The sequence below is a fragment of the Brassica rapa genome, chromosome A03 (genome assembly GCF_000309985.2).
Source record: "Brassica rapa cultivar Chiifu-401-42 chromosome A03, CAAS_Brap_v3.01, whole genome shotgun sequence".
NCBI classification, from domain to species: domain Eukaryota; kingdom Viridiplantae; phylum Streptophyta; class Magnoliopsida; order Brassicales; family Brassicaceae; genus Brassica; species Brassica rapa.
Window position 1 is genome coordinate 36398469 of NC_024797.2, and position 22998 is coordinate 36421466.

Here is a 22998-nt window from a genome sequence, read left to right on the forward strand (position 1 = left end):
CGTCCTGAGTTAGAATAATAATGTTTACTATTTTTGACGACACAGTATCGATCGACGTATGCAGTGTAGTATCAATCGTTGTCGAACGATTGGGATCGATCGGCGATGATGGTCTGGTGTCGGTCGACGGTTGGTTGTGCGTATCGATCGACGACGAAGTGGTTGCGTCGAGCGATGTTGAACGTTGACCTCTACGGATGGTGCGTTCCAAATGAGCAGGATCGTCTGAGAACAGCAAGTCTTTCTCCTTGCTGCTTCTAGTACCGCTGGGCATGCACCTGAAAAGACAAGAAAAATATTATTAGAAAGGGGGTAAAGAAAAGAAAAAGAATTAATAGAACTAAATCTAATGGCGATAAAAGCTCCCCGGCAACGGCGCCAAATTTGATACCACTCAAATTACCCTAAGGAGTGTTCAGATGTAGTACTTAGGGATCGAATCCACAAGGAGCTAGGGACAATTAAATCTAGTGTTTATTAATTCTAAAGGTTGTAAATGTTTAAATGGAATAGCAATAGTAACAAGCGAGTAAATATAAATCTAACTTGGTTGGAAATGATATTAGATGCAGGGCCACTATTCAGATGTTGGAGATTATAATACCTATAGATGCCTAACTGTTGCATGCATGATATATTAGAGCTCATTCGCTTAACTCAGTGATCAGCTGTCGCATGTACCACTGGTTAACAGACTAGATTTCGTGTCTCACCGGTTAGTATGCAGACACAAGAGAGTGTCGATCGATAGTCTATTAAGACGTCGACCGAAACACCTTTGCCAAAATCGATCGGTTGTCAGTTGAGGACATCGATTGACGGGTTCTAGCCAGGCCTATGCGCGAGTATGAAATGCCTTATTAAGATTCTAAATTGGCGGTTAGCCCTCTCTAGCAACCCTAATATGATAGATAGATGTCAGGATAGGATAACAAGGGTGCTTGAATATGCAATCCTATGATCAAGTTCTAGTTAGCTAGGTTAAAACAAGACATGAATACAAATCTATCATGAATATCACAACAAGGCAGATCTATAGTTTGGGGCTAATCCCACAATTCTATCTGAACCCTGGATCTATAAGTTGAACTACTCAGACATAGCAAAGCAATTCATATCAATAGATAAATAGAAACTCATAGAATGGATGAAAAGAAATAGAAACAAGGAGTTCCAATCACAAGTGATCTTCTCTCCCAAATGAAACTTGTAACAAAACTAGGTCTAGAAAAAGCTCTGTTCTTCTGCCGTCAAAAATACTAGGCAGTATATATTATACTAGGTTAAAAACCCGTCAGGGCATTTTGGTAATTTGGCTTGGCCTTGGTTTTTAAGTCTGCTGAATCCAAAATGTCGCGTCTGGTGTCTCGACATCGATTGACGGTACATGTGTACATCGATCGATATAAATCTTCATCTATCGAGGCATTTCCTGATATCGATCGTCAGCACTGATGCGCATCGATCGATTATTCTTCCTCTCGTCGACCTCTAAGTGGTCAGCTCGGGTGAAATGTCCTTTAAGCTCTAAAATGCTCCAAAGTCATAGATTTACTCCGAAATACACCTGAACCTGAAAACATACCTAGAAGAGTAGAAAACATAGATATATATATATATATATATATATATAGTAAAATACTTATATACCATGGATAAAAATGGGTCAAATCCAAAGTATATCACACATCCACGTGTGACACTCGGCCTTGGTGATCAAGCCAAGTTCAACCGAGCCCACCACTTTCCGGACCACAACCAGCTTAGTGGTACCATTTGAGGAAGCAATGACCTGCAAACTACTACTAGAACCACCACGAGGTTCTCACACAACAGTACCAACACGAGGTACTCACTATAACAACATATAATAATCACACAATCACAATAATCCGGGTGCTTAGACTAGTCTTGCTATCCACTTAGCCCAGACATCGTCTCAAGCCTCAGATCCACAAACTGACACCTAGACTGGTCCGGCTATCCTAGCTCGGAAACCGTCTCTGATGTCAGGAAGCTGCATTAAAAACTCGTTAACAAACAATTAACCGTGACTCACAGTGATTAAGCGATGTGGCTCAACTCTTTTGATTCCAGATGTTGACCAAACCCTTTTACCCCCTCCAAATCTTCGTCTTGGTACCGTGATGTTAAATCCCAACCTCAATGTCTTGAATGAACTGGTCTGGACTGATCAGAACTCGGAAAGAACATTCTTTCACTTCTGGACGTCCTTCGGAACTTTCCGGCAGTTTATTGGTTTTCAGAAATGTCTATACTTCTAAAGCACCTCGCTTATTTTCTCTCTCTCTCTCTCTCTCTCGCTCTCTCTCTCTCTAGCCACGTTTTCCTTTGTACTTGGTGTATCTGAATGAGTAAAAGTGAACCAGGGTAGCTGGGTATATATAGGAGTTGCCGGCCAATAAGAATGAGCCACCCGATCGCCTGTGTGTCGTCCTTCATGCATCCGTTCGCATGTGTGGCGACACATGGGCGTCCACATGCCATGCTGCATGCTCTCTAGCCATGCCAGAAGACACCTTCACGTCCACTTGCCCTTCATCATGTCTGGTGTTCATACATCGTGACACACGGGCCTCTGCATGTCGTTTCGCATGCGCAGATCGCAGGTAATGCGACACCTCTGCTACAGTGTCGATCGATTTGTTTGCTACAGTGTCAATATGTCCTTTTTACAGTAACACTACTACAGTAACTCCCGATTTTCTGCTACAGTGTCGATCGATTTGTTTGCTACAGTGTCGATATGTCCTTTTTATAGTGTCGATCGATGCTACAATGTCGATCGATGTTACAATGTCGATCGATGTTACAATGTCGATCGATGCTACAATGCCTCTGCTAAAGTGTGGTTGCTACAGTGATGTCACTACTGTTCATCCGTCATTTTTTTAACCCAAAATCATTAGAAAACAAAGAATCAATAATAAATGAAAGTAAAACCAAATTTAAAACAAACCGAACAGTGGGTTTCCTTCCACTCAGAGCTTTGTTATAATCATTTAGCTTGACTTTGGAGATCTGATTTAGTTCGGATGAGAATGAGAACATGCTCCAAACAGGTCTCAATGTCTACTTTCTAAATCTTTATCATTATTGTGTGAAAGCCTCCTCCATAGACTCTTCTCCTTTGTCTATCATCTCAGCAATAACGAGTGCTCGAAGCTTTGCAAATGGTTGTGAGAAGCATCTGCTGCGCACTCTGGATTTCCTGACACCATCTGAGAATTGAGGGATCAATGATAACTGAGGACCGTCCTTGATCATTTTTCTCTTCTTCAAATTCTTCCTCTTCTTTCCCCAAACTTGTCTGATCGGGTGGTGGTATCTCCATTCCTAATATTTCCATGCACATCAAACTCCTTCTGCTCTGATATGCATCCAGTGTTGATCGATGGTGAAGTGGTAATGTCGATCGATGCCGGTGTTTTGGTGTCGTTCGATGAAATCCGGTCGGTGTCAACCGATGCTGCTTCTGCTGGGTCCTTATCGACTTCATCTCTAAATCGCAACCCTCTCTGAGAAGCTTCTACGTGCTGATGATCATCCAACACCTCAACGTAAGAGCTCAGATGCGCACCTGTATCTGGTGGGAGTGGAAATTCAACTTCAACCACAGTGCATGGAACCACAAACTTCACAGGATCATGTATCATCTTCACTCTTTTGTGAAACCCATCAGCTTCTTCTGCACATTTAAGTGGTCTCAGATGTTTGGAGTCAGAATTGCGTGAGGCCTCAGACTCGTGCACTCTTTCCTCAACTGGTTCCAGCTCAACTATGTATCCTGGTAGTTTTTCAAACGATGGGTGTCGATAAACTATCTTGGGTGTGTGTCGATCGATGATGGAGTGTGGGTGTAGATCGATGCTATATGTTGAGTGTCGATCGATGATATAGAGTGGGCGTTGATCGATGATGTGGGGTGGTAGTCGGTCGATCTCATCAGGTTCGTGTCGATCGATGCTAGCCTTTGGTGAAGTTTCCAGATCTCCTCTTCTCTATCCTCCAACTCCAAGAACTCTTCTAGCTCCAAGAAATCTTCCATGGTGATTTATCTGTCTACATCTGGGGAAGGAGAACAACTTGATACATCAGTGCTATTATGGGTCGAGTCTGCAATGTCCTGAGGACAACTCAATCTTTCAGGGATTTCGAGTGGTATCGATCGATGACAAAAGTCTGTGTTGATAGCTGCTGAGGTTCTGTCGATCGTTTCTGAGTTCATACTGTCGATCGACGTTAAAGTCGTAGCATCGGTCGACGTTGAGGTCGTACCGTCTGTCGACGTTGAGGTCGTACCGTCTGTCGACGTTGAGGTCGTACCGTCTGTCGACGTTGGAGTCGTAATGTTGGTAGAAATTGAGGTCGTTCTGTCGATCGACGTTGAGATTGTGCCGTCGGTCGACGTTGAGATTGTGCCGTCGGTCGACGTTGAGGTCCTGCCGTTGCTCGATGTTGAGGTCCTACCGTCGGTCGACGTTGAAATCGTGTCGTATGTAGATGTTGAGGTCGTACCTTCAGTACCAGCTTCCTCTACTATACTCAACTCTCTAGACACATGTTGTTCATTATCCTCTACCACATATCTCCTCAGAGATTCCATCTCAATCTCTAGATTTGCTGCATTATCATAGAGAAACTTATTGAGGAAGGCATCTCTCATGTCATTCCAGGTAGTGAGAGATCTTGGTGTTAGCATCTTAAACCAGTGAGTTGCATCTCCAGTTATAGTGTATGGGAAGAGTTTGCAGAAGTAGTGATCATTGAAGATAAACAGTACCAATTCCTCAATCATGTTGATGTGATCTATTGCTTGCTCGTGAGGAAAGCCATGAAAGGGATGATGTTCCATAAGAGCTATGTATATAGGTTTCAAGTCAAAGTCGTCCTCTTCAGCGACAGCAGAATCATCAGGGATTTCTGTCCCCTCGACCTTCCCTGCCTTCTCGCAAGTAATGTGGATTGATGGCGTTGTGATGTTGTCGATCGATTTCTGGTTCACGCTGTCGATCGATGTTGCTTGAAAGGTGTCGATCGATACTTCCCTCGTAGACTTACGAATCGTGCATGAATCAGCAGGCTCTTTCTTTGAAGAACCCAGAAATCCTCTCGTCATTGTTGTTCCTGATACTAAGATGTATGTACCTGAAACAAAAGAAAATTTTTTATCAGTTTTTTGAACAGTAGTAAAACCTAGACTAAATTTAACTAAACAAGATCTATTGGCGATCAAAGCTCCCCGGCAACAGCGCCAAATTTGATATCACTCAAATTACCCTAAGGAGTGATTTTACTCTCTCAAATAAGAGGTTCAATTGTAGTATTTGGGGATCGAATCCACGGAGAGCTAGGGCACACAATAGATCTAAACAGTTTATGATTAAACTAGGCTAAAAAATAGGAAAGCAGTAAATAAAACAATTAGGATGAACAACGTAGTTGTTCAGTAGATTGATGGGGTTTGATGGAAGGAGATTTTACTTGATCTAGGGTTTTTATTCAGGAAATCAGGACTATAATGATATAGATGCATAAGATGTTTGTTGGATGCACAAGAACTATAATCTACGGGCTCTCGCATGTCTAGATTATTTATCACTATATCTAAGATCTCAACTCTCGCATGTTGATCTGTATAAAGTGTCGATCGACGATTCGATTGGAATGTCGATCGATACACTTTTCAGACTGTCGATCGATACAACTACCGAGTTGTCGATCGACAATCCTTCCAGCGATCTTTACATAGCAGGTTTGAACTATGTTCACTAGGTTCCTAGATCAACTCTCGTCTTTCTCTAGGGATCCTGGCACAATATGAAATATTCAGGAGATAAACCATGCTCTCGTGTGCGCCTATTCATCCTAGCATCATAGTTCTAGTTTGTGATTCTAGAACACAAGAACTAAGTGCAATTAAATTGATGGATATCCTAATAAATTACCAATCTATATTTGGGGCTAATCCCTCATCCTATCTGAACCCTAAACCTAATAGGTGGATCATTCAGACATGAAGTTGTCACAGAAAATCATAGAAATAATAGATATAAAAAGCAATAGATATTAAAACCAAAGACAATGGAGTTCCAGGAGGACTCTGAAGAAGTTTCTCCTTTCTCTTCTAACTAAGAACAATGAATAAAAAAAGCTTTAAAAGCGTGCAGCCGTCAATAATGGCTTATAAATAACATAAATAGAGTTTCTGGTCGTCCAAGGATATTCTGGTAATTTGGAGTTGCTTCTGGGCTTCAGCGATCATAAAATATGCTCAGTTTATATTCTGGCATCACTGTCGATCGACACCAACGCATTGATATTGATCGACAGTCCTTCATCTCCTCAACAGCTTCCTCTTGCGAGGCAGACTGACCATTCTTTAGTAAAATGGGCATAACGTCTGATACATGAAGCTGATTGACCTCACACCGGTGGCATTAGAAAGCTAACTCAAATCTATATTTTGTATCCAAATATGGGCTCCATCTTACGGTGGGAAGGTCTCCATATATAGCTAAACATCTGATGTGTGTGTGCATTTCTGCACTCAAAAAGCTTCAGAATCACCATATTTCTCTAGAACGTACCTGAACTTGTAAATACTCTAAAAAGACTCCAAAATCTAATAATTATATCTTAAAAAACTATATACCATGACTGAAAGTGGGTAAAATCCATGGTATGTCACCATTCAACCAGTAGCTTTCCGAGTCGGTATCCAGTCTGGTTTTAAAAACTTTGCCTTTCACTCACTCAAGAACTGTCAAGATCACTCAAAACATTCTCACTTTTAGAACTTTTTATTTCTTTTTGTCTACTAGGGATTCTTTCACTCTTTTTTAGTCTTAACTCGTTTCTTTCTTCTTTACTCCAATCTTTTGTTTTGTTTTTCTCCTTCTTTTACACACTCTTTGAGCTAAAATTTCTCTTTTGAACTTTCTTTTTCTTTTATCCCTAGTATATTAGTTTTTGTAGACTTTTGAGTTCACACTTTTCACCTTTTTTTTTCTCACCCTCACATATCAAATACTCGATACTCACTTCCCATCCAATTAGCTAAACAATCATGAGATCTTAAAGCTAGCAAGTAATGAGGATCAACCATTGTCGTTTCCAATACTCTCACCATCATGTACATATCATGCTTTCAGAAAAGACCTCATTCATCAAATTAATAGTGGCTTAAAAGGAATGTAGGGTTAAGGGTGTGGAAAACCATCTAAAGGAGAGATGGCCACTTGAATTACCAAAGATTGGTAGAAAGGAATAAGACTAACTCAAATGTGTATAAGGTAACCATGATCAAGCACAACAAGAGCCCATAAGCAAGATAAATTAGGTTCATTAACTCAAGTAAGTTTGGAGTTGGTTTCAAGAGGAGATTTCAAGGCTCGAAGTCTTCAAGTTACCGAGAAGATGCTCAAGCTACTTATTATGATTGTGTAGGGTATCGCATTGAGTTCTTTGCATGAGTTCTTTACAAGGTTTTTCTCCTAATGCATGAATGCAATCTATATGCTTCTAAATAAAACAAAACATAATGTGAGATAGTAGACTCTCCCCCAAACTTACTTCATACAGTTCCTTGTGTGAGAGTAAACTTGAAGGAGAGATCAAAGGAGACATAAAAGATGAAAGAACTAAGTATTTACAAGGGTGGAGATGCACTTACTTGGAGTTGGCTTGCTGACAGAAAGGAAATGAGGAGGGAAGACTTGTTGTCACCTTGAAATTTTCGACATGACCTTTGGGAAATATTGAGAATCCCCCCCCCCCCCCCCCCCCAAACTTGTCAAAAGGATATATAGAAATATATACAAAAGATACCATGGGACTTCTTCCCAATTGAACTTGTTTTAAGTCTCTAGCGTGACTTTCCTTCCAGTATGCTAGTGAAGAGGAGGATCTTTTCCACCTTCAAGAGTGATGGTGAGAACTTGAGAGAGGAGCTCTTGAAGCTTGATTGGATCATCTTGGAGCTGAGGAGTTATGATGGCCCCTCAACCACTCCATCTTTGATCTTCATTGGATAAAGAGTGAGAATGTGTGAAGATTTCTCAATAGGAGTGGGATGAGGTTCTTTGATCATCTTCTTCTTGTCATGAGTAGTCTTTGTGGCTCTACCCACCTCCTCCATTTTAGCACTTTCCAAGTGCTCATCACACATCTCATGAGATGACTCTCAATCAAGAATTTGTTTTTCACTAGCCATCACTTCATTTTTCATCTTCTCATGTAGAAGTTCTCCACAAGTGATGGTTCTACAATACTCCACATTCATCAAAGGAGACTTCATTGCGTAAGAGACAGCTTTGTTCACATTTAGAAGTGTGACCTTTTTGTTGGTAAAGTCACTGCAAGCTCTTACTATTGTGAGAAATGGTGTTCCAAGGATCAATGAGACTCTCTTTCCAGTTGCCATCTTCAAAACAGTGAGGTTAATAGGAATGGTGCAAGCTCCAATCTTCAAAGGAAAGTCTTTGATGAGACCAATTGGGATTGAAGAGGAGTCCCCAAACATTAGTATTGATGTGTTTGGATCCATGTTTTCAATCCCAAGATTCTTCACCATCTCCATTGAGATCACATTCACACTTGCACAAGAATCAACAAGAGCATCATCAAGTGTGAACTTACCAAGGGAGCAAGACAAGGTGAACTTCCCTTGGGTTTCTAGTTTGGGAAGGGACTTTGGTGTGACTGGTGGATCAAGCTGTACAGTAGAGATGTCTAGAAGCTCTGCTACTTCTTCTTTGTGAGCTAGAATGTCCTTGATGAGTGTCATTTGGACATGCGCATCGTGCATATTCGATATATGTGGAAGCTTGACTCCTACATCCCCATGTATTTCCTAAACTTGGTGATCACCTTCTTTTGAGCCTTTGTGAGGAACATTTTTGGAAATGGAAGCTTATCATAAGGTGATTGCTCAACTTAACGAGCTTCTTCTAGCTGAACCTCCTCCAACTACTTGACAACTTTCCCAATAACTGGGTTCTCAGTCTTGTGTCTAACTGGTTGCACAACCTTTTCGTCAGCCATCTCTACAGCTTGTATCTCAACCCTTTCCACAACCTTGTGTTGAACCTTGGAAACAATCTCTGTTCCATACAAGAGTCTCTAAATCTCATCCACTTCTTTCCTATGATCACTCACCTCAAACTCAAAAGAAGTAGTAGAGAGGATAACATAGCAATACTCTTTGGGGCTCTGCTCTGATTTTTCTGGTAGAGATTCTATTGGGCCCTTGGAGGTTGAGGTCATAGAAGAAAATTGGTTCTCAAAAACCTTGAAGTTAGAGGCCAAGTTTGAGAACTTGTTGTTGAAGTCAGTGTAACTCCAATCAACCTTTGTGTGGAGCTTCTTCAGTTCATCCCCAATGGTCTTCTCTTGTCTAACTTTAGATTCAAAGATCTGTTTAAGAGCGAGATCTGTAGTACTCTCTTGTGGAGCCGAGTTAGAAGAACCGGCTTCACTTTTAGGTGAATGGTAGATGGGTTTGGATTGGTAGCTACTTTGGTGGTTGTTGTAGAATGGCTTCTGTTGGTAGTTGTTCTGATACTGAAAATTTGGCTCTTTTCTGTACCATGTGTCATTAGCATTCACAAAACACAACTCTTCTTGACCTTCTATACCCATCAACTTCATTAACCACAGCTATCTCCGCTTGTTTCTGATCACCAACAAAGTTCACTTTTTCTTGTTTGGCTCTATCTGAAAGAAACAAATTCATCTTATCTTGTATAGCCTTCAACTCTTTTCTTGTGTTATGATCATCTCCTCCATTTCCTATCATCACTGTAGACTGAATCACTTTGAGCCATGTTCTCTACAAGCTCCTCAGCTTCTTCTTCAGTTCTTACCAAGAAGAAACCATTGCTAGCAGTATCAAGCTGGCTTCTATACTTAGCAAAACACCTCTGTAGAAAGTACTAAGCAAGCTTTCTTTGGTGAAGCCATGATGTGGAAATTGAGATGTGTAGCCTATAAACCTTTCATATGCTTCTCCAAAGCCTACAAGATTCTTCTGTTGAAACCCAGAGATCTCATTCCTAAGCTTGGCAGTCCTTGAAGTGGAGAAGAACTTGTTGAGGAAAACTCGCTTGCATTCATCCCAAGTGGTGATTGAGTCACTTGGAATGTTCTTCTCCCATATGTGAGCTTTGTCTCCCAAAGAAAATGGAAACAATCTCAGCATAATTACATCCTCAGAGACACCATTGGTCTTGGACATTCCACAATACTTGTCAAAGCTGTCCAAATGGTCAATTGGATCCTCCAAAACAAGGCCATGGTACTTGTTGTTCTCTATCATGTTGATCAAGCTGGATTTAATCTCAAAGTTTTTGTTCTCCACAGCTTCTCTAATACCCATCATATTCCATAGATATGAGGCTGATTATAAGTGCTAATAGCTCAAGTTTGACGTTGTGTCCTAAGGTTTGCAGCTCCTTGACCAATGACTCCTTGAACAGCTCCTAGAGGAATTCCTTGGGCATTTTGTCTATGGATATCAGCTCCATAGTCTCCTTGTTTAGGCTGACCCTGATTCCTTTCCATCTCAAGCCCCAATCTATCCAAATGGGCTTGCTTTTCTTCTTCTCTTCTCTTCCTTGCAATCTCCCTTTCAAATTGACATTCAAAGAGGGATAAGAAAGAGAATCAGTAACTAGATACAAGAAAACAAAACTTAGTCTCAAGCAATGACCAAATCTAAATGTCAAAATCAATTTAGAACTGGCAATGGCGCCAAATTTGATAAAGATTATTTCTAATCCTAAGCCAAATCAATGTAGTAGTTAAGAGTCAATCCAATTCTTAGTGATTTCAATCCAAAGAAAATGCAGGTTCATGCTTAATCTAAGTGCAATCAGTGTAATGAAGTGATATGACTTAACTAAACAAGATTTTAAGCAATAAATTCACAAACTTTCAAGCAATAGGATAAAGGAAGACTCATGGGTCTAGGAATTTGACTTCAAATGATTAAGTTCCAATCTCGAATGACAAGGTATCAGTCAGCATATTTCCTTAAGTCTGGACAACATGACTAAACAAGTTCTTTGTCAAGATAAATGCTCAGTTACTCTCATTGATCAAACATCAAATGTCTTTGGTTTGTGTCGTTCAAGTAATCATTAAGAGTGGGTCTATTAACTATCTAAGCTCTCCTAGTATCAAATATCTTTGGTTAAGCTAGCAAAGAGCAAGGCTGAGTTAGCTCAGACATTCATCAAACACCTTCCGGGCATGAAATGTCTAGAGTTCTAATCTAAAGTGGTTAACTCTAGACTAGCATTAGGATCACTCAACAAGCAAGAAAATAAATAAATCTAACTCTAAATACTCTTGATCTTCACTTAATCACTCTAATCATCCTAAGGCCATCTCCAATGTATTTCTCTATTTTTACCTCTAAAATAGAGAAACTCTATAATAGGGGTGGGTTTTACTCCAATGTATTTCTCTAAAATAGAGATCTCTACATATAGAGCAAAATATAGAGAAATGTTATTTCTTCCTCTATAAATAGGAGAAAATAGCAATCTCTATTTTAGAGGCAAAATAGAGATGGGTTGGAGTGGTTTTGCCTCTAAATGCTATTATAGAGGTAGAAATATAGGTGGGTTAGAGATGCTCTAACCCATAAATCCAAAAGGAGTCTACTCACTAATCTTCATGATTAACCTTAAACTCATATTAGATTCAAAAGAAATCATGTTAAGAAGATGAGATAGACTCAAATTACTCAAGAAAGAAATATTAGATTACTAAAGATTCAAAATTTCTCCAAAGTATGAATGTATTTTAAGAGAAAATAAGATATGTCCTAAAATTAGGTCTAAAAAGTATTTATAATGGCCTAAAAACGAGCTGAATCGACCCAACAAGCCTGGGTTGACGCAAGATAATTTGGGTAAAAGTTGGTAACAATAGAGGTGCAAAACTTTTTAAGTGTCGCAGCTGGTTTTTGACATGTCATATGGCCGCTTCAGAAGGCCGCTGCACACTCCAGCGGCATGTTTCTTGTCATTTGGCCGTTGCATCTTCCAGATATCAGGCAGGGACTAGTGGATTTTCTCCAGTGGCTTGGCTTAGCCGCTGCATTAGACCGCTGCACACCCCTAGCGGCTTGTGGACGACGTCATTAGGCCGCTGCAAAGATGTCAGGCCGCTGGGACTGTTAGGAACTCGTCTTATGAACCAAAATCACCATTATTGCCTCTAAAACATCTCCAAAGGTTCCAAACTCACCAAATAGCAGCTCCATCATCTAATAGGGACAAATATATGTGAAATGCATCTAGATATACTCTAAATGCATCTAAATGGACAAAATGAGAGCTAAAATGATTGCTAAAACCATGCAAATATACAAAATATCAGTTAACTACAAACATAATCTCTTTTCTTTATCTATTTTTTTTTATAATGTCAATTTTATTATGTTAATTGGAAAGTAGACGATCCATATGCAGCAGATCACTTAAGTACATAATAAAAATATTTAAACACTACTCCATCTTCAACATGTTCAACATGTTTTGCTAATTGATCAGCCACCTTGTTTACACTTCTTTAACCATTGGAACCTGATTTCCTGAAACTTGCTCGACCACCATTTGATGTCTCTTGTCAAGTTTTAGTATCCAAAGTGATCTTATTATTCAATATATATATTTCCTTTTGGCAATCACTTTCCACAATAACTTAACGATATCCCAAAACTTCAGCTACGCTGCAAAGCCATCAGAACAGTTTGCATTTTACTATCTAATGCATCATGTACTCTTCTTCCTCTTGCTTGCGCTGAACCATGATAAGTACCATTCTCATCTCGAATTACCCAAACTGCAGTATTGTGGCTGTGTGTGATGAAAAGATCCATCTGTGTTGCATTTAACTCATCCACAAAGTGGTCGTTTCCAATGTTTGCTTGAAGAGACATGTGTAGATCTTTCCTGGTTTTTTAAAGTAGTCACTTCAGTTCTGCTAATCTGTGTCTATTTTCGCACATCCTCTTGTGCACATCTTAAAAGTGTTTTCCAATGGAGATCTTTCTGTTGGAAGAGCAAAGTGTTTCTACTCTTCTAAAGTCTCCATAATATCCAGAACAACAGATCTTGTATATGTGCTAGGCGAGTTGATAAAGAACATTGTATGCATGCATCTATCTTTTCCTCCAAAGTTGCCATTGAGCTATTAATAACTGTGAAGCTTTACATACCATCTTTGCATATGGACATTCAAAGAAAATATATTTCTCTGTTTCTTCGGTTGGGAAACATGTTCTGCATTGATCATTTTGTATCGCAAGTCCTCGTTTCAGGTTGTTTCCAGTTGCCAAGCTCTTGGACATCAGTCTCCACAAGAAATTTTTTAGTTTCTCTAGAAGTTTAGTCTTACATATCTTATGTTACGAGTTCCCATTCCCATAAGTAGGGAGTGGAGGAGTAGTTGTTGGTAAATAAGTTCCTAATCAATACCCCGACTTCATGGTATATAAGTCATTTTCATTGTTGTACCAACCCATCGGATCTTGACGAGCTATAGGACCGATCCTGATAGCTACGATTTTATCAACATCCTTAGCAATAAGAACTTCACGTAGCTTTTATCCATTCCACTCACACCTGTTATCATCGAAATACTCTTTTACCTTCTCACCTGGTATAACCTCTCCTCGAGCATGTGATGGTCTATCCACATATTAACTAAAGTTCCATCTCCAACTATAAACTTCATTCCTTTGGCAAGGAGATCACATCTATCTATGATAGATTTTCAAGTGTACGAGGCTTTCTTTCTGAGCTTTACATTCAGGATATCCTCATTAGCAAATGCAAAATACCTAGCCTTCAGTATTCGTGCCATTAAGCAATTTGGGTTTTGCATAATTCTCCAGACTTGTTTACTAAGCAAAGCTTGATTAAAAATCTCCAAATATTTAAATCCAAGCCCTCCTTCGCGTTTAGGAACGCTAATTATGTTCTAAGAATACCAATGTAGCCCCTTCTTATCACCAGATCCCCACGATAACCTTGCTAAATTCGCATTAATCTCAACATATACCTCTTTTGGTAATCGAAATATGTTCATGGAAAAGATTGGCATAGATAACACAATAGCTTTGAGTAATACTTCCTTTCCTCCATTAAACAAGTATCTCTGTTTTCAACTTTGAGTAATCGATTTTACCTTATCAACAATATAGGCGAACAAGTCACTCTTCTTGTTCCCCACATGATCAGGCAGACCCAAATACTTGCCTATTCCTCGTCATTATGAATTCCTAAGAAACTTCTCTTCTTCGTCTTAACCGTGTTGTTGACCTTTGTTCCAAATGTAAAAGATGACGTTTAAATTTGATGGCCTGGACTGAAACTGCTCATAGATCCCAAAGATGTTCTTCAGTTTTTTGTTGTCTTCTCATTTTCCAATGAGAAAATAAAGAATCATCTGTAAAGAGGAGGTGGTTGATTGCAGGTGCATTGTTAGATATCTTCACTCCAGTGAGTGATCTATTCATTATGGCTTGAGTCATCAAATGTGAAAGCACTTCAGCACATAAAATGAACAGATAGGGTGATAAGGAATCTCTCTGTCGAAGTCAACGAGCTGGCGTGATATAAACCTCTTGTGTACCATTCACTAATACTGAATATCTAACTGCAGAAACACAAGTCATAATCCAACCAATCCAACGATAATAAAACCCCATGTGCTTCATTTTCTCTGATAAGAATTTCCATTTCCAACATGTCATATGCCTTTGTGATATATGTCTTTACATCCATATACAATGTTGCTTGCCTTTTTCTAACTTTCAGGCAGTGGAAAACTTCATGAGCTACAACAATATTGTCTGAGATCATTCTTATAGGGATAAAGGCGTTCTGATTCTTTAAGAAGATATTACCCAAATGTTTTTTCAACCGGTTAACTAGGACTTTTGTAATGAGCTTGTAAGACACATTACATAGTGCAATGGGTCTAATTTCCTTCATACCGTTGGGAGAATATACCATTGGTATAAGGCAGAGATTATTATGACAAATTTTCTGGTCTAGTTGTCCTGTTTCAAAGAGAGCAGAGATCTTTGTCATAATATCATCTTTAACATCCTCCCAATAGTTGTGATAAAAGACCGCAGTAAATCCGTCTAGACCTGGTGCTTGATGTGACCCAATATCCATTACTGACATGCAGACTTCTTATTTTGTAACTATTCTTGTTACATCCTTATTCATTTCTGGTATAACCCTCTAGTGAAAGGTTTGAAATACTTTCACATATATTGTTGGATCAGTTCCCTCTGAAGCATAAAGATCTTGAAAATAGTAAACATCCACTTTTGATATCTCCTTATGTCTTCTATGAATAACACCTTGCCCATCCTGGATAGAGTTAATGGTCTTTTTAATTATATTTCCCTTTGTTACAACATGGACATGCCGTGTATTACGGTCTTTGGATCTCAACCAATTGACTCTACTCTTCTGTTTCCAATATATCTCTTCATCAATATATGCTTGATTTAATTCGTCCTTAAGCTCTGTCTTCCGTTCCTGAGATATAGCAATAGAAGTAACCGCTTTATCCAGCATAGCTTTCAAAGTGCCAATTATTTCTTCAGCATTATTTTGATTATGTCTTTTCCATCTAGATATGTGTTGTTTGCATCTACTGAGCCTCTGGACTAGCGGTATCTGCATAAGTTGACTCTGTCCTGTTCCTCTCCATCCTCTACGAACTGACTCAGTAAAGCCCTCTTTATTTATCATACTACCATCAAATCAAAAGCTTCTAGTAGGTTCCTCTCTATCTGCAGCAATAAAGGTCACTAATGGCCGATGATCAGACTCTCCAATCACAAGGGACTCAGTCTGGGAAGCAGGAAATAACTCAATCCATCTGTTATTCGCCATAGTACGATCCAAAGCACATTGAACTTAATGTTTGCCTCTCTTTCCCACCCAGAATATACGATTACCTACTGATTGAAGATCAGTGAATTCACATATTCTCATCATTTGTCTGAACTCCTGAAAAAAAGCCCCTGATCGTAAACGTCCTTCATCTTCTTTGTCATGGTTGCCAAGGATTTCATTAAAGTCTCCCAAAAGAAACCAAGGCTGTTGTCTTCTAGTTAAGCTCAAACGTACTATCTTTTCCCATGTATGATGTCTTAAAGATGGAGTAGGGTGTCCATAAAAAAAAGTTGAAAGACATTCCATCAAAAACAACATTACAATTGATGAGATGAGCTGGCTGACTAAGCACGCTTCACTGTACAAACTACTTAAAGAAAACAACTAATCCACCTCCTATACCTATGATACACTAAAACTGAACCTTTCTTACTGTCAAGTTAACAGTGATTATTGTAGTATTTATGATTCAATCCAGGGGCCCTGTCTACACTTTAATTCTATTAGTTTTCTACCAAGCTAAAACTCAGGAGGGTGTAAGATTGGTTTTTGAGAGTAAACGAGAATGACAATTATAATAATATAAAATCAAAGATAAAAAGAGCTGTCTAGGGTTTCACCTCGGATGTCAATACTGAGCCAAACAATTATTCAAGCACAAGATAGCACAATCTAGAACTCGGATCACTCAGATAGAACAGTCCACTGTCGTGGTACTGCTCCCTTTGCAGGATCAAACCGGATTCCTAAGCTCTCGCTTGGGTCCAGGTAGATCGCAAGCCTTAGAGATCAAGTACGACAGGTTCATCTAGCACCCTAGCATCTACTTTCGTGACTAGGGATGCTAGACTCATTTACCCAATGCGCAACCTGTTCTACTACACGGTTAATGAGCAGACTAAGTCTTATATCTAGCAATAAGTGATCAGTTTAAAGCAAGCATTAAGAACTGAATAAATGAAGACAAAATAAGATTGCTTATCTATGTTTAGCTCATGCGACTAACATCCTAGAACCCTAGACAAGCCAACTGACTACTCAGTCATGGAGCAAGATAACGAAGACATAATAACTGAATGATACTGCATGAAAATTCAAAGAGAAACAAATAGGGTTCAGGATAATCTTCTTGGCGAGAAGGGTAGCCGTCTCCCTTACAATAGCAAATCATAAAAAAGTGTCTAGGTCTCTTGCAAAAACTAGCGTACGAAATAAAGCAAGTGAAAGAGACGCTTATAAAGAGGCGCCGTCGACTTCTGAGGTAAGGAAGGTGATTAGGGAAAATCTTCCAAAGATATGCAAGTTTCCATAATTGTCGGGATCAGTCCGTCTGATTGCTCCGTATGATTGCTCCTACGGGATCACTCGTCTGACTGCTCCACATGATTGCTCTGAGAGGAAAAGACTCCAATTCTTGCATCTTTCATCAGGCACCTTCCTTCAACTCTTTAGCCTACTCAAGACCTGTAATGACTCAAAACAACTAGAAAAACTTGATAAAGACTTGAAAACCAATTGGGAAGCATATGCACAATTGTGTCAAAAACACTATATATCAGTTCCCCCAGACTTAGATCCTTGTTTGTCCTCGAACAATGACAAGTATCCAAATCAGGGAGAAAGGGTTGAAAGAGTGGGAACTCTCTGATTCTCAACAACCATACTCTTTCCACCGAATCTGTGAACCATGCAAACATTAACTATGATCACACACTCTTTCCGGAATCCTCACTGATCGCTGTTCGAAGATCAACTACATACTCTATATCTCAAACCTGAAAAGGATACACTATCGAGACAAAAATCCCTACATTCATTAAGGGTGTCGTGAACCTCTTATCATGAGCACTATTCAGGGTAGACGGGCTAGGTGTAGAACAGGTTAATTTGAAGTGTTTATGGTGGAGCTAAAAAGCGTTTAGGGATTACCATTTTCGATGAAGGATGCAGGATACCTCGCAAAACTGTAAGAGAGGATGGATCCATTGATGTCCACTGCCTCTTACTCGTTTTAGCCTCTCAGTGTGCTTCCTCTTGCTCGGGATCAATCATCAGGTTGGTCTATATGGTCGCTCTGTTCAGATCAATCGCAAGAGTGTTCCGCTCATCCTACTTCATCCTGATCTCCAAAACCAATTCTACTTCAAATCAACCGTCTCAGTGGCTCATCTTCTCATCACCTCAACCAGAAAAACAAGTTTTTTTTTTTTTTTTGGTGGTGAGAGATGAGGTAACATGCGCAGTCGAGCCACTGGTGGTTCTGCTTCACGCCAAGTCTTGGTTCATGTTCTGGCTTGTGCAAATGTTCTTCGGATCAACATGCACAGTCGAGCCACTGGTGGTTCTGCTTCACGCCAAGTCTTGGTTCATGTTCTGGCTTGTGCAAATGTTCTTCGGATCATTCCAGTGCAAATGTTCTTCGGATCGTTCCATACGAGAGTCATCATCAGGTTGATCTGCTCCTTAGATCATTACACGGGAGCAGTCATCAGATTGTTCTGCTCATAAGATCATTCCACACGGGAGCAGTCATCAGATTGTTCTGCTCCTTAGATCATCTTCCATTTTCTCTACTCTTCAGCTCTGGTGGCTTCGACGAGTAAGGGACTGTGTCGATCCTCTCCTCTCCGACCTTTTTGCATGTATCTGCACATATGACACTGAGAAAACAAATGCATTAAGGTGGAATAAAGGCTTAAGGTACAGGGTGGGAACTAGCTAAAGATGAGCTAGCCACTTAGGAACACCAAGATGGATAAAAAGATAGAAGAAGTCCTGAGTGTAGGTCTCGTTTCCCTGATCTAGTGCTCACAACAAGAGGAATTATAGTCAATATTAGGCTCAAGTTAGATGGAGTTAAGTCTACCCAGTGTAACCTGATCGGATGGAACTTCTGGAGATTCAAAATGAGATAAGTCAGGAGTGTTCCAGGTCCGAGTGTGGATCTTTCGTCTCTGTTAAGGTTACTGAATAAGAAAGTTAGAGCATGAGGTGGTTAAATGATCATCATAAAACCGGGTCCTAATTCCCACAAAATTTTTGACTCGATAAAACTGACTCGATGAAAACACAAGAAAAGAAAAAGATTAGTAGCACACAAACGCCTCCCCCAGACTTAATTCACACCATCCCTGGAGTGAAATCAAATAGGAGAAAGCTTAAATACACAAATAAAAACATAAAAAGGAAAGTGTTCAGATGGATAAGACAATGGTGAAGATAGCAAAGGGGATCATGCCGAGTCCTCGCTCTCGGAGCAACCGCCGTGCCTCCTGTTCCGTGGTAGCCTCTCCGTGGGTGCAGCTGAGCTCGCCGGTTCCTTTCCTGGTCGGTGGCTGCGCTGAGGCGTTTGCTCCTGATCCTTACTCGGAGTCTTTGCAGCCTGTCCTCCGAAACAGCCACCGGTGATCGTCTTTAGAATCCTCTTCATGAGGCTGTTGTTCTTGCGGTGAGAGTCAACCACCCAATGGCGATAGGTCGCGCTGCCGGCTTTCACCTCTGCATCAGCTAGATCTTCGAGATCATACTGGGCTCCATACTCAGTGGTCACATACTCCATGTCATCCATGTCAGCATCAGAAAGTGGTGCTTGCGGATCACGGCAGAGGAACTCTGGAGCGGGCAAGAAACGGATGCTCTCGAACGTGGAGAAGGTAGTGAGCTCATGCTGAGGGAGCTTGCAGTACTGAACGTTACCCTCCTTGTCTGTAAACTGGTAGCTGTTCTCGTCGCGGAGGATATGGCAGACGACGAGATAGGCAGTGTCGAGGTACTCGATCTGGTCATTGCACCTGTAAGAGATGAGGTCGATGTTGAAATACTTGAACAGAGGAGTGAGCAAGCTGCCGCATCTATCCTTCTTGCTCTCAGCTCGCATCAACAGATCCCTGCGCGTGTAGAACGTCCAGATGAAGTGATAGCCTGTGTTTGTGCCCACTGGCTGGAGAGGGATGGCTCGAGCTCTGCGGAGCTCGTCCTTAATGCCTGTGTACAGCATCTGGCTCCCCGTTCGTTACCTTGGAAGTGTACTCCTTGGCGAACAGCAGGTTGGAGATCAGCTTCGCAATGATCCGCAGTGCGGGGTTCCTGATGTGCGACTGGTAGGCCTTACGTGAAATGAAGCTGCCGTTGGCGATGAGGTCCCAAAAGGCGTTCGTCGGGCTGAACATCTTCTCGACCGCTACCTCTTTTGGCTCCTCCGGGAACTCATAGATTTCGTTCAGCTTGTCAAGAGACAAGGAGCAGAATTTCCCATCGTCCATGAAGGAGAACGAGCAGTTCTCATAGGTGGGATTGTAGGGATCATCATAGCCAATCTGAGGTTTTGCGAGCACTTGTCGGACGAGGTCAGGATAGAGCTCGTGCGTCTGGAAACATAGAGGAGCAATCCCCATGGCTTGAAGTGTTTCGAACACATCAGTTTCGAGCCCGAGAGCAGCGAATGTACCCTTGTCCGCAAATCGTGTGGGGAGCATCTCGGCGTTGAGGAGCCGGTTGTACCTAGCCGCGGATTCCTTGTCCTAGCCTTCGCAGTTGAAATCGAGAAGCTGGGGATCAGCAATCTTGATCGGGTCTCCCTCTTGCTCGCGTGGCCAAGGGTAAGAAGGTGGGGCGCAGTGGTGCGTTGGAGGGACGTAATTTTCGCGGGTGACCTTCAGGGTCTTGACTGCCTTTTGCTTGGTTCTTGGAGGCATCTGTAAAAAAGGGAAAACCAAAGTCCTCATTAGCTCATAAAGTAGGTTGCTTAGATAGAGAGTGGAACGAAGTGTCAAAATAAAGAGCAGTCCAATTCTCAATCAAGCAACCCGGTTCATCAATCAAGCCAAAGTTCTAAAGCGATACGACTTCTCAATCAATCCTAACAGCAAAAGGAAGGATCTTAACCGAGTATCAAATAAAGATCTATCAATCCTCAGAGAAGTTGAATCAGCCAAATACAACCGCAAAACAACATTTCCGCGACTCAAAACTTGATGGCATGTAGCCGAAACATCACAAATCACAAGGCAAAGAATCAGAATTGACTTCCAATGTTTCTCCTAAGGTGCGAGAATCAAACGACTTAGGGAAGAAATCCCTAATCGCGATTTTGAAATCGCATAGAGGGGAGAGTCGTTTTTTTCTTACCTTATGAGTGGAGAGGATAGAACTGCAATAAAACTCAACAAAGAGATTGATTAGCCTCAAAAATCCCGAAAAAGGATTGAGGAGAAAAAGGAATGAGTTTTTAGGGTTCTTATTCTCTTGAGCAATGTACGGCGGCTAAGTTAAGAATGTTGGGAAGTGGTGCTTGGGTCGCCCTTATATAGGAAAACCCTAACCTTTCCCCTGCAAGTTTTTTTTTTTTTTTGGTCCGAGATACTTACCTGGGTTCAATCAGAAATGACTGCTCTCGTGGAAGGAGCAAGCACTTGGATTGACCTGGTAAGGGAGCAGGCACATGGACTGCTCTGGTTGGGGAGCAATCACATGGGCTGCTCCAACAGCGGGATCTCGGGTTTTCTTTGTTTTAGTACCTGGAAATTAAATTAGAAAGAAATAGAAATAAAGAAAAGGAAATAGCTATTTACACGTACCAGTGGGTTGCCTCCCACTAAGCGCTTGGTTAAAGTCACTAGCTTGACTTTGGTTAGCCGATCAGGCTGGTGTGGGGTCGCTTAGGGGAATCTCTTCTCCATCAGCGGTGGTTGTATCAGCTAAGTAAGATTTCAGGCGCTGACCATTGACAATAAATTCCCCTCTGTTTGTGTCCAGCAACACAACTGCCCCATAAGGTCGGACTTCCTTAATGATGAACGGGCCGGACCATCTGGACTTCAACTTTCCAGGGAACAGCTTCAACCTGGAGTTAAAAAAGCAAGACTTGATCATTGGGCTTGAAGTCTCTGCCGATGATCCGCTTATCATGATAAGCTTTCGTCTTCTCTTTGTAGATCTTAGAGCTCTCGTAGGCGAGGTGTCTGATTTCTTCCAGTTCATGGATCTGAATAGTGGGTCTCTCCTTTGCTGATTTGATGTCGAAGTTGAGAATTTTGACTGCCCAAGCTGCCTTGTATTCAAGCTCAACAGGGAGATGACACACCTTGCCGTAAACAAGGTGGTAGGGACTGGTCCCTAGTGGTGTTTTGTAAGCTGTTCTGTACGCCCATAAGGCATCGTCCAACTTCAAGGACCAATCCTTGTGGGTTGTTCCAACAGTTTTCTGGAGGATGCTCTTGATTTCCCTGTTGGACACCTCCACTTGACCACTTGTTTGAGGGTGGTATGCCGTTGCGACCTTATGCTTGACACCGTTCTTCTTCAAGAGGCTCTAAAAGACCTTGTTGATGAAGTGGGTTCCTCCATCGCTTATGACCACTCGCGGCACTCCAAACCTTGGAAAGATAATCGACGTGAAGAGCTTGGTCACCATGCGTGCATCATTGGTAGGGCTCGCTATCGCCTCAACCCACTTGGAGACGTAGTCAACTGCGACTAGAATATACTCGTTCTTGTAAGATGGTGGAAACTGACCCATGAAGTCTATTCCCCAACAATCGAACACTTCAATCTCGAGTATGAAGTTCTGAGGCATCTCGTTCCGCTTGCTGATGTTGCCTTGTCGTTGGCATGAGTTGCACTTAGATATGAATGCGTGAGCGTCTTGGAATATGGTAGGCCACCAGAAACCGGCTTGGAGGATCTTTGAGACGGTTTTGAAGGTTGCAAAATGTCCAGCGTAAGAGGAACCATGGCAATGATACAAAATTCCAGGTATTTCATCCTCTGGAACACAGCGGCGGAACACTCCATCTTTGCAGTTCCGGCAGAGGAACGGTTCGTCCCAAAGTAGTGTTTAACGTCCCTGAGAAATATCCTCTTCTCGTTCCCAGTAAACTCAACAGGTTCTTTCTCAGCAGCCAGGAAATTGGCTATCTCTGCAAACCAAGGCAGATGTGAATATCTCTTCTTGATCACAGCAACGAAGTGATCTGTTGTCCTGGAGCAATCATCGCCGTCAGTAGCTAGGTTGCTCTTACCATAAAGACCAATCGAGCAGACG

The 22998-nt window shown here is 41.2% G+C and overlaps 2 protein-coding genes and 1 non-coding gene across 3 annotated transcripts in view; 1 reads left to right on the forward strand and 2 right to left on the reverse strand.

Moving 5' to 3' along the window:
- Positions 1 to 1517: 1517 nt before the first annotated feature.
- LOC117132750 (serine-rich adhesin for platelets-like) overlaps positions 1518 to 22998 on the reverse strand; it is a 44666-nt gene continuing 23185 nt past the window's right edge. Inside the window, exon 2 of the mRNA XM_033287681.1 lies at positions 1518 to 16358. Within this exon, the coding sequence (XP_033143572.1) occupies positions 4076 to 5140 (1065 nt within the window). The 5' untranslated portion in view covers positions 5141 to 16358 and the 3' untranslated portion in view covers positions 1518 to 4075. The remainder of the gene's footprint in view (positions 16359 to 22998) is intronic.
- Positions 9978 to 10084, forward strand: LOC117133128. The gene has a single exon (XR_004456969.1). It is a non-coding gene; the product is annotated as a small nucleolar RNA R71 (small nucleolar RNA).
- LOC117132708 lies at positions 20477 to 22473 on the reverse strand. Its single transcript, XM_033287524.1, has 3 exons — positions 22276 to 22473; positions 21820 to 22233; positions 20477 to 20650 (listed from the first exon to the last, which is right to left on the reverse strand). Exons 1-3 carry the CDS (start codon positions 22471 to 22473, stop codon positions 20477 to 20479), a joined length of 786 nt encoding a protein of 261 aa, XP_033143415.1.